The sequence below is a fragment of the Loxodonta africana genome, chromosome 2, assembly GCF_030014295.1.
Source record: "Loxodonta africana isolate mLoxAfr1 chromosome 2, mLoxAfr1.hap2, whole genome shotgun sequence".
In the NCBI taxonomy this organism is placed as follows: domain Eukaryota; kingdom Metazoa; phylum Chordata; class Mammalia; order Proboscidea; family Elephantidae; genus Loxodonta; species Loxodonta africana.
In genome coordinates this window covers 229,095,581-229,108,135 of record NC_087343.1, presented here as the reverse complement: position 1 = coordinate 229,108,135, position 12,555 = coordinate 229,095,581, and the positions used below count along the sequence as shown (strand labels likewise).

Genomic DNA, 12,555 nt, shown 5'->3' with positions numbered 1-12,555 from the left:
AGGTTCAGTGCGAGTGATACTAAACTCAAGTCCGACGCCGTGAGGTTCAGTGCGAGTGATACTAAACTCAAGTCCGAAACCGTGAGGTTCACTGCGAGTGATACTAAACTCAAGCCCGACACCGTGAGGTTCACTGCGAGTGATACTAAACTCAAGCCCGACACCGTGAGGTTCACTGCGAGTGATACTAAACTCAAGCCCGACACCGTGAGGTTCACTGCGAGTGATACTAAACTCAAGCCCGACACCGTGAGGTTCACTGCGAGTGATACTAAACTCAAGCCCGACACCGTGAGGTTCACTGCGAGTGATACTAAACTCAAGCCCGACACCGTGAGGTTCACTGCGAGTGATACTAAACTCAAGCCCGACACCGTGAGGTTCACTGCGAGTGATACTAAACTCAAGCCCGACACCGTGAGGTTCACTGCGAGTGATACTAAACTCAAGCCCGACACCGTGAGGTTCACTGCGAGTGATACTAAACTCAAGCCCGACACCGTGAGGTTCACTGCGAGTGATACTAAACTCAAGCCCGACACCGTGAGGTTCACTGCGAGTGATACTAAACTCAAGCCCGACACCGTGAGGTTCAGTGCGAGTGATACTAAACTCAAGTCCGAAACCGTGAGGTTCACTGCGAGTGATACTAAACTCAAGCCCGACACCGTGAGGTTCACTGCGAGTGATACTAAACTCAAGCCCGACACCGTGAGGTTCACTGCGAGTGATACTAAACTCAAGTCCGAAACCGTGAGGTTCACTGCGAGTGATACTAAACTCAAGCCCGACACCGTGAGGTTCACTGCGAGTGATACTAAACTCAAGCCCGACACTGTGAGGTTCACTGCGAGTGATACTAAACTCAAGCCCGACACCGTGAGGTTCACTGCGAGTGATACTAAACTCAAGCCCGACACCGTGAGGTTCAGTGCGAGTGATACTAAACTCAAGCCCGACACCGTGAGGTTCACTGCGAGTGATACTAAACTCAAGTCCGACACCGTGAGGTTCACTGCGAGTGATACTAAACTCAAGTCCGACACCGTGAGGTTCACTGCGAGTGATACTAAACTCAGGTTCGACACCGTGAGGTTCAGTGTGAGTGATAACTAAACTCAAGTCCGGCACCGTGAAATACGGGAGCTGTGGGACTGCGAAATAAATGGGAAAAAAATTTCAACTCAAAACACTGCTGCTTTAGCTTATTTAAAAAGGTTGAATTAAGATGTTAAAAACTGTAATATATGAAGATTTCCAAACTGAATCTGGCATCAAAAAAAAAAAAGCATCATCATGACCAAGTCAGTTTTATGCCATGGATGCAAAAAGGTTTAACAGATCAACATAATTTGACACATTAATAAATTAAACAGGAAAAATAAAACAAACATCTCAATAGATAGAAGCAAAATAAACCAATTTAACAATCATTTATAATTTTGAAAATCCAAAACTTTCTTAACATGAGTGATAAAGGACTGGTTTAAAAAGCAGGAATATAAAATTATATTCCTACAGAAAATATAATTAATGATCAGATTTGAAAGCTTTCCCTCTTAGAGTAGAACCAAGTCACACACCTGCCTTCAACATTTTACTGGAAGTCTTAGCCAGAGAACAAGGCAAAGAACAAACAAAAAAGTAAAACAGTTGGAAATAAAACTCATTATTTGCAGATGACATGACTGTGTATGCAGAAATCCAAAAGTCTTCTATAACTGAATTTAGCAAGGCTGCCAGATACAACATCAGTATACAAATATCATTTGATTTCTATATACCAGCAATAAACAGCAAATAAAAAACTTCTAATGATATGCTACTTCAAATAAAATTAACACACACCCCAAATACCTAAGAATAAGTGTCATGGAAAATATGCAAGGTCTCCCTAGAGAAGAGTGTAAAACATTATTGAGACAAAGCAAGAAAAAAAAAAAAAAACTTGAATGAATGGAAGGATATAGCATGTCATGGACTGGCTGTTTTTGTTAGCTGCCATCAAGTCAGCCCCCAACTCATGGCGACCCCATGTGTTACAGAGTTAATTGCTCCATGGGGCTGTTTTTTTTTTTTTTTTGCTGTAATCGTTACATAAGCGGACTGCCAGGCCTTACTTCCATGAAGCCGCTTGGGCAGGTTTGAACCGCCAACCTTTATTTAGGTTACCAGCTGATTGCAAACTGCTTACACCAGCCAGGCTCCTTCTGAACTGGAAGACTCAATAATGCAAAGATACTAACTCTCTTCAAATTAATTCAAAACAATGCTAATCAAAATCTCAACAGGTATGTTTGCAGCATTGACAAGCTGATTCTAAAACTGACAGTGAAATACATAAGGAAAGGATAGCTAAGACACTCCTGAAGAAGAAAACAAGATAAGAAGACTCACCTGACGGGTGTTAAGACTTATTATAAAGCTACAGTAATTAACTGAGTGTGTTATGGCACAAGGACAGAATGATATATCAATGGAGTAAAGAGAACCCCAAAACAGATCCGCCCATGTACGGACAGTTTGACTTGTGACAAAGGTGGCACCACAGAGGAGTGAGGAAAGGGCAGACTTTTAACAGTAATGGGACAGCTGCTTATCTGTATCGAACAACTGTGAAACTGGAACCCATCCTTACTCCATAAACAAAAACGAACTCCAGGTGAGTGGTAGATCTAAACGTGAAAGGCAAAGCAACAACGCTTTCCCAAGGTAACGGGATAATTTCATGCTCTTGGCCTAGGAAAAGAGTCCTGAAAGAGAACACAAAAGCCACCAACCACAAAGGAAAAGAAGGTGAAAATGGATGGAACTTCTGTTCACTGAGACTCCACTGAACAAGAAAGGCCAGGCCGCGCGGCAGGAGAGGAATGTGAGAGCACACATCACTGACAAAGGACTGGTGTCCAGGACATGTGAAAAATCCCTACAAATAATCCTGTACTTAAAAATCTGCAAAAAGATTCAACAGGCACATAACAAAACAGAAAATCCAAATGATTAAAAAAATATGAAAAGACCTCAACCTATTTGGTCAACGGGGAAATGCAGATTAAAACCACCATGATATACCACCATATCCTCACCAGAGAAGCTAAAATGAATAAACCTGGTGATACTGAGAACTGACAATGATAGGGAGCAGGCAGGAAACTGGGAAGTGAAAGTTAAAAAGCAGCATGGCATTATCTAATGAAGGGGAAGACCTGCGTAACCCCAGGCCTATAGTATTCCCACTTGCAAATACATACCCTGCAGAAATGCATGTTATGTGGCCCATGTGGTACACACTGGAATGTTCCTAGGAGCATTGTTTCTAACAGCCAAAACCGAAAGCAACTCGACATCCAACAACAGTACAGTGGATAAGTAAATTCTGGTACATTCGTTCCTCAACAGAAATGAATGAACTAGAACTACACACAATCACGTGGATGAATCTTAAAAAACATAATAGATAGGATAAGAGACCTCTGTTTCCAAGCAGACCAGTGCTCCAGCGTAGAACAATCTAAAAAACAGATGAAATGCAGAAATCATCAGTTGTAAGGCAGCAAAGAGTTACTCAGCAAAGGGAACTAGAGGGGTTAAGACTAGAGGGGGGAACCCTTGGGGAGGTGAGCTGGCCTTCCACAGCATTTTTTCCCTGGGCGTGCACCTAACAACAACAGCATAATGGAAATAAATCTAATGAAAGATGCTCAAGACTTCTGTACTCAAAAGTGTAAAATATTACCGAAAGAAAGTGAAGGCGGCCTAAAAAAAGGGGGAAAATATTCCACAATCATGAATTGGAAGATTCCATATTGTAGTGGTATCAATTCTCTTCACACTGAACTAAGATTCAATGCAATGTCAATCAATAAACCAGTAGGATTTTTTTTCTGGAAATTGACAAAACGGAAACCAACCCCATTGTCATCGAGTAAATTCCAACTCATAGTGCCCCTACAGGACAGATTCGAACTTCCCCATAGGGTTTCCAAGGCTGTAATCTTTATGGAAGCAGACCGACACATCTTTCTCCCATGGAGCAGCTGGTGTGTTTGAACCATTGACTTTCAGGTTAGCAGCCACCGCTTGGCCACTGCACCACCAGGGCTTCTTGGAAAATGACAAGCTTATCTTAAAGCTTACCTGGAAATACAAAGGGCCAAGAACAGTCAAGGCAATTCTGAGGAAAAATCACAGAGCTGGAGGACCTATACACCATACACCAAGACTCATAAACCTACAGTAGTTCAGGAAATATGAACAGACAAATAGAAAGACAGAATAGAAAAGAGTCCAGAAAGAGACCCACACATCTACTATTCACCTCATATACACAAAGTAACACCACAGTGTTCCTTGGCTGGGAAGGACAGCCTTCTCAATAAATGATACAGGGTCAACTGGATATTCATAAGGAAAGAAAATGACTCCAATCTCACATCATACACAAAATTAAATTCCAGATGGACTGTAACACCTAACTCTGAGAAGTAAAAGCAATGAAGTTTTCATGAGAAAACGTAGGAGAATATATTCATGGCCTTGGGTTTGGCAAGTCTTCCTAAACAGGACACAGAAAGCACTACCATAAAAGGAAAAACAGATAAATTGGACTACACTAAATTATGACTTTCCATTCATCAAAAGCCACTATTAAGTATTAAAAGGCAATCCAAAGAGTGGAGGAGGTATTTGCAAAGCATGTATCTGACAAAGGGCTTGTATCTGAAACATATAAAGAAATAAGAAAATGTTAACAACCAAACAGAAGACTAAGCCCAGAGATTTGGATCGTTCATAAAAGAGGATATTTAAATGGCCAACGAGCATATGAAAAGCATGCTGAGTAATCCGGAAAGTACAAATTAGAACCATAATTTAAAACAGGATATTTAAATAACCAATGAGGATATGAAAAACATCATTAGTCATCAGGGAAATACAAATTAGAACTGTAATTTGAAGCTGCACAACCAGAAAGGCTAAAATTAAAGGGACAGACAATATCAAGTGTTGACGAGAATGTAGAGCAACTGAACTCTTCATACAATACTGTTGGGAGTGAAATTTGTTGCAACCAATTTGCAAAACTGTTTGGCAGTATGTCCTAAAGGTGGACAATTCTACTTCAAGATTTATATCCAGCACAAATGCCTACATATATTCACCAGCAGACTCACGTGAGAAGGTTCATGACGCACTATACACAATAGCCCCAAAGCGGCAACAACCTAAAAGTCTACCACACAGTGCTTAAATAAGTTTTGGTATATTCACACAATAACATAGTATCTATCAAAACATAGTATCTATCAATGAGAATAAACTTCATACATCATTTCTGAGTCTCAAAAACAACGCTGAGCAAAGAACACAGAAACAAAAGAATACTTTTATATAATCCTGTTTACACAAAATTTAAAAACAAGCAAAGCCATCAATGTTAGTAGTCAGAACATGGTTGCCATTTGTGTGTAGGAGGAGGATGTTAGTTTTGGAAGGGGCACAAGGGGTTTTGGGGATCTGGTGACGTTTCTGATCTGAGTGCAGGTTATATGCGTGTATTCTTATAACTTGTGTTATACTTCAATAGCATTTACATATAAACATAATATGGAACCAAAAGATGCCAAACACAAAGAGATACAGACTCTATGATTCCATTTATACAAAGTTCAATATCAGACAACACTAAACTATGCTGTTCAGAAATGCATACATAGGTGTGAACACCGGAAAAGAACAGGGTTCATCGCCATGTCAGTGAGTGGTGACCTCTGGTGGAAAGGAAGAGTCAGTGGTCCGGAAGGGGCACCCAGGGTGTGGCAATGTTCTACTTATCTGGCCACTGTGTAGTTTCTCAGGAATCCGTTTTACAATATTAAGCTGTATGACTACGTCGTACCACATGTGTAATATCCCACAGTTAAACAGAAAGCACAGAGATGTCTACTGATACTTGCCGTAGGTGAGGAATCCATTTTATAACATTCATTAAGCTGTATGACTATGTTGTACTACGTATGTAGTATCTCACAGTTAAACAGAAAGCACAGTGATGTCTACTGATACTTGCCATAGGTGAGGGTATAGATGGCCTTCCCAGTTGTATCCAAGGCAGTCAGACAGGGGGCTTTGGGCTGGGTTGTGCCCCACTGCTGCAAGGCAGCCAGCAGTGACGGGGGCCAGGGAGTCCCCACTGCCAGCGGTTCCCCTTTCAGCATGACCATCTGACTGCCCTCAGGCTTCGGTTGATTTGGATCTGGTTGCTGAACTACAAACAAAATCCAAGCTTAAAAACCAACATTTCACAGTACCATGTACCATTCTGAAGCTTACAATGATTTGTTTAGATTTGCTTATCATTACCTTAGTCACAGACCAATAACCAAAGACCTGAAAGAAATAAAGTTAAGACCAACCCACCATTCTGGCAATCATACCTCACACGACAAAGGTGGCCCTGAGATGGGTTTACACTTCTCCAACCTTCAGGACTGGGCTGTAGCATCTTTAGGGCTAATGACATTACTGTGAACTTCAGTAACACCCGAGAAGCAGGGACTAATGACCCACTTATAAAGGATGAACGTGAGAAGGATCACCACTACAGTTCAGGCACCCAAAATGCCTGAACTTCCCCATGTTGAAAGAAAAACTGTAAAGTAAAATCTATCATATGTCCAGCGGCTATGACTGCTCTCAGAAGCATTCGTACCACTGAACTCTGAATGTGGAAGGCATTCTCTGATTATAAAGGGGAAGTGATACCCACAGAAGCAGCAGTCAAATCAAACGACATATCACATTCGGCAAGTCTGCTGCAAAAGACCTCTTTAAAGTGTTAAAAAGCAAAGATGTCACTTTGAGGACTAAGGTGTGCCTAACCGAAGCCATGGTGTTTTCAATCGCTTCATATGCACATGAAAGCTGAACAACGAATAAAGAAGATTGAAGAAGAATTGATACCTTTGAATTATGGTGTTGGTGAAGAATACTGAATATACTATGGACAACCAGAAGAACAAATAAATCTGTCTTGGGAGAAGTACAGCCAGAATGCTTTTAGAAGTGAGGACGGCGAGACTTAGTCTCATGCACTTTGGACATGTTACCAGGAGGGATCAGTCCCCGGAGAAGGACATCATGGTTGTTAAGGCAGAGGGTCAGAGAAAAAGAAGAAGATCCTCAGTGAAATGAACTGACACAGTGGCTCCAACAACGGACTCGAACATAGCAATTGTGGGAATGGTGCAGGACACGTCAGAGCTTCACTCTCTTGTACACGGGGTCACTATGAGTTCAAGCTGACACCATGACAACTGACAACAATGCCCTAAAAGCCATGTTAAATCCTCAGGTACTGAAGAGACAACTGGGTGAGTATATTTGGCTGCTATCCTGAAAAAGAGAGGAGCAAGGAGCAAGGAGCCAGGAGGATGGGTGGCTGTGGGTGCCTCTTCAGTTGTAACAGTCTGGCTCTAGGAAGCCTGATGGTCCACATGCTTAGATCAGGCCTCCTTTCTGGTCCTTTCCCACAGATGTACACTTCAGTACATTTCTTGGTAGTTTTCCTTTAAAAATAGATCTGTGTTCTTTTTTTCTTATATTTCGTTCACAAAGGAGAGGCCAAAATTTTGAAAAGGTTTCAAAACTATGCAGAAAATTAACTGAAACCATGGGTAGACAAGTATTTCAGATTTAAAGCTTAAATTAAAATTTAAGTAATGTAAGTAGGACGAAACCATACAGGAGTCTTGAGCCGCTGGGTGAGGCGCATAGAGAAACGCTAACTCACTCTAACATGAGCAACAGATCTTCTGCTTGCTCCAGAGAAGGTAGCAGTCACAAATAATTCTCAACTGACCATTACACAGGTGACCCTGGAATCTGGAAGCAGAGAGGATGTGACTTCATTGTGTTATCATGTAACAGCAATAATCAATTGTGATGTGCATCTGCCTACCTTGCCAGCTTGATGGCCACCCTGTTCATGCAAGCACAACAGCAGAGAGAAACTCAGAGAACTCTCACCTTCCAGCAATTCCTCGAAATCATCCACAAAGAACTCCTTCAGTGGAGGGCGCTTTGGCCTCTTCAGGGTGTTCAGAAGCTGCTGGATTTTGGAGGACACTCTGCTGCTCACGGGGACACCTGGCACAGGAGAAGCAGAGGAGCACTGAGGCTGCGGCACACCATGCCCTCTGAAAACAGGGTATGCAGACCAGACCCAGTGAACTTCACATGAACATGTCAGAACTTACAAACCCACCCAAGGACTGGCCCATAAAGCCTTCACATGGGAATTCATAAATTCATTTAACAAGTATCTACTGAGTGCCTTCTTGGAACTCACAGGGGTCCCCAAGGCCCTTTCAGAGGGTTCATGAAGTCAAAACTATACCCGCAGAATACTAAAATGTCCTTCGCCTTTCTTATTCTCCTTCTCTCACAGTGCTTAGAGGAGATTTCCAGAGACTACGTAACATATGACATCACCACAGACTGAACTTGAAGCAGAGGAGAGAGATGCTTCTACGAAGCCAATCACGAAAGAGATTTGCAAAAATATAAAACAGTGCCATTCTGCTCACTAAATTTTTCTTATTTTGGTATTTTTTTTCCCATAAGTATATGTTATTTATATTAACATGTAATGAATTTATTACTGCTATTTTAAAATGAATTAATAAATATTTTTTAAGATTTTAGTTTCAATTTCTAATGTAAATTTCAAGAGATATAACCCATGTAAACGAAGTGCTCTTTGTTGTCCTCAGTAATTATTAACAGTGTAAAGCAGTTTGGCAGCTGCTGTTCTAAGTGATGGCAAGTCAGTAGAAAAGACAGATACAAGTTGGCCCTCACATAGCTTACCATCAGTTAGGTGAAGACAAGCAAAAATATACACACACAGAAATAAACAAGGAAACTTCCCAGGGTGACAAGTGTGCCGGGGAGAAGGCACATGGGAAGAGGACCAAGTGCACCTGTTGGAAGCCCTGCCGCAGGGGAGGAAGCAAAGCCCTGGGAGTGCCACACAGACCCTATCTGCCATGAGACATTGTGCTAACCCACCACCCCCCGCCCAAGTTATCCTCGAAGTGTCCTTTTATAGCATTTTTTTCTTCCAATAAAGGGGCCAGTCTCAAATCAAGTACTACATTTAGTTGTCGTGTCTTTTTCTTTCTTTTAATCTGGAACATTTCTGAGGGGTGTGAAATTACCACCCAAAAAGCAATTTGGCCTTTGTTTTTGGTTCTTTCTAGCCATACCTACACCTGAGGCTAATGAGTGCGGGCTGACCAGACCAAGAGGGACCACCTGGGGGCCCAATGCTCTCTAAGCCTCACCAAGCCATCGAGCTGGTTCCGACTCATAGTGACCCTACATACCACAGAACAAAACACTGCCTGGTCCTGCGCCATCCTTACGATTGTTGTTATGCTTGAGCCCATTCTTGCAGCCACTGTGTCAATCCATCTCGTCGAGGGTCTTCCTCCTTTCCGCTGACCCTGTACTTTACCAAGGATGATGTCCTTCTCTAGGGACTGATCTCTCCTGACAACATGTCCAAAGCATGTAAGACACAGTCTCACCATCTTTGCTTCTAAGGAGCATTCTGGTTGTGCTTCTTCTAAGACAGAGTTGTTCATTCTTTTGGCAGTCCATGGTATATTCAATATTCTTTGCCAAGCCTCACCAGGCAATGTGTAATCCATCATGGCCACGTGGGGAGGCTGATAACAGCCATGAGCCCTAAGGCTCAGATGAGCTTCCTGGTTGGTGACCATGCACAGGAAAGAGTAGCATGCCCCTTTTTGGAACATGGAAGCTCCATGCTGTGACCACTCCCAGACCTCACCCAATGCATCTTTTTGTTTGTTATCCTTTTTGGTTGTAATAAACCAGTAACCGTAAGTATGGTATAGTCTGTGAATTCTGTGAGTCATTCTAATGAATTAATGAACCCACAGGGGCAGCGAGGGCCAGCAGGAGCTGCCGTCTGCCTTTTTGGCAGTCTGAAAGAGGTGTCCTTCTAACGTGTGACTTCTGACATAGATCTAGGCTAGGGTTTGAGAAACACTGCATGGGCAGCTGGTCTAAAAAACGGTGTCTAACTTGTGAGCTCTGACCCAGCTCCAGGTGACTAGGGTCAGAGAGAGAGTGGGCTGCTTGGGCAGCTGCCAACAAGGATGGAAAAGTGGGAGGGTGAGGACAGTATCCATCCCCACATTTTGGGGACTGGAGTTATGCTGATACTTACCACACAGTTAGTAATGAAGGCCAGATTTGCCCACTGTGAGCCTTGCTTAGTGTAATTTCTTTTGTCCTTTATGACAATGACATTTTGGAAAGTACGGTTCTTTCTTTTTATTAAGTAGAATGCACCTAAGTGTTCGTGATCAACTCAGGTGCAACATTTCTGGCTGAAATACTACCTGAATACAATGTCTGGAGACACACAACATTCTCCTACCCCTCACTGGTGACACTCATTTTTATCACCTGGTCAAAGCACTGTCTGTTTCTTCTACTATTTTTTGTGTCTGTGCAACTAATAAGCAATATGTGGGAAGATACTTCACAACCATGCAAATACTCTGATCTTCATCAAAATATTTTCCTAGATTTAACAGCTGTTGGACGATTTCTTGCCAAAAGCAATTTTCTCTGAGATGGTTGTAAAATAACTTTCCAAAGCCAGCACTCCATTTACATGTACCAGTCAGTACTCGGCATCCTACTGTGAGCAAGACCCACCCCCTCCATCCGTCTATCCATATGTTATCAAGAAGGACTCATGGATTGCTATTTTTCTGGTAGTTTATAAATAGTTATGATTCTGACTATTTTGGTACCAAACTGTCCCGGATGTAGCCAGTCCAAGCCCCTGCTGGCTGGCCCCTACATCCTGGTGACATGCCACATCAATTTTCTCAGGCATGGCCCTACATCTGTCATAAGAAGATGCTCCAGGTGCATCGCGCACTCACCTCACCCCAGCCCTGGAATCAGCCATTTCTCCACAACACCCTGGTTCTTCTGAGTGAGGAAAGGTATTAAAGACCAAGATCCGGGTGCTAAGTGTGCTCACTGCTACTGGGGTGTTTTTGCTTCTGGTTCCTTTCAGTAGAAAGAGCTACAAAGTATATGCATATATATTTGCATATATACACACATGTATATATTTGTATATACATACATATCTACACACTTTCGAAATACGTGTGCGCAAAGATATGCATAAATGGGCACACATGTGTATTTCAGAAATCATGAGTCCACACCAATACTTCTAATTTCCATCTTCCCCACAGGGTTCTTTCTTGTCCTCCCCATTCATATCTGGATGTCCCTTCTTGCAGAGATCCCAACATCACCAACATTGTCGTTCATTTGCTCAATACTATCATATGTCTAAATTCATTCCCAAATTGCTTCACCTACACCACTACGAAAAAAGAGTTCATGATTTGTTTGCTGTTCTCCATTCAGCCATGCCCAAGACTTAAGGATGTACCATCAAATGCTGTGTTCATAAATTACTTATTTATTCTGTTTTTGTTTACTTCTAGTTTTAGGGTTTCTTCCCCCTTCTTTTCATCCTGTAAGCTTGGGTTTTGAATATAGAACATTAACAGACTTGTAAAAGTTAAAACCGTATAAAAAGACAAATTCAAAGGAATGTCACTCCCTCCTGCACTCCTTCCACCCCCTCCATACCACCCTTCTGTAGGTAACCACCGTCACATTGCTTTCTGGTGTATACTTCCTGTGTTTCCTAATAAACGTAAGCAGATTCATGTATGTTTTGTTATTTTCCCTTCTTCACACAACAGGTGGTATACTGTAAAAGTTCTTTTGCTTTTTTCACTTAACATCTTCTGGAAAACAACCTCATTCCAGTTCATAAATATTTTTCTCTGTCTTTTCTAAAGCAGCATAGTATGTTCACGTTGTGAAGTAACAGGTTTACTCAACCAATTTATGAGGCAGGAATATTTAGGCAGTTTTCAGTATTTTGCAATTGTAAACAGAGCTACAATGAGTAACTGTGTTCTGTGCACATGTATTTTCTTATTTTTGGAGGTGTGTGTTCAGGGTCAATTCCTAGATTGGCATTGCTGAATCCACATGCAAGTGTACACGTAGATTTTACCAATCTTCCCTCCAAAGAGGTTCAACTATTTTGCATTTCCACCAGTAAGGTGTATTTCTCTAGTTATGAGAGAAGTTGGGCCTTACTTTTAAGAGCCATTTTTATATCTTTTTCTGAATTGTCTGTTCATATCTTGTTGCCCATTTTCCTATACCAGGGATCAGCAAACTTTTCTTAAAGAGCCAGGTAGTAAATATTTTAGGCTTGTGGCCACTACAGTCTCTGTTGCAACTACTTAATTCTGCCATTGTAACATGAAAGCAGCCATAGACAATATGAAGGACTGTCATGGCTGTATTCCAGTAAAACTTTATTTAGAAAAACAGGCAGCCAGTCCTTAAGCCATACTTTGCTGACCCCTAACTATACAATTTGGGGGTATTTGTCCCTCAATTTTT

General features: G+C 41.9%; 1 protein-coding gene across 12 annotated transcripts in view; it reads right to left on the bottom strand.

Moving 5' to 3' along the window:
* DIP2A (disco interacting protein 2 homolog A) overlaps positions 1–12,555 on the bottom strand; it is a 131,601-nt gene that overhangs the window by 52,001 nt on the left and 67,045 nt on the right. For 11 of the 12 annotated variants that reach the window (XR_010321086.1, XM_064279609.1, XM_064279610.1 and 8 more), the window contains 2 exons: positions 8,029–8,148; positions 6,071–6,268 (listed from right to left, as the gene is read on the bottom strand). Coding sequence is in view for 11 of the 12 variants with exons in the window: in XM_064279609.1 (XP_064135679.1) it covers positions 6,071–6,268; positions 8,029–8,148 (318 nt within the window). In the remaining variant the exon portion in view is untranslated. The remainder of the gene's footprint in view (positions 1–6,070; positions 6,269–8,028; positions 8,149–12,555) is intronic. The other variant, XM_064279611.1, reaches the window with a different exon arrangement.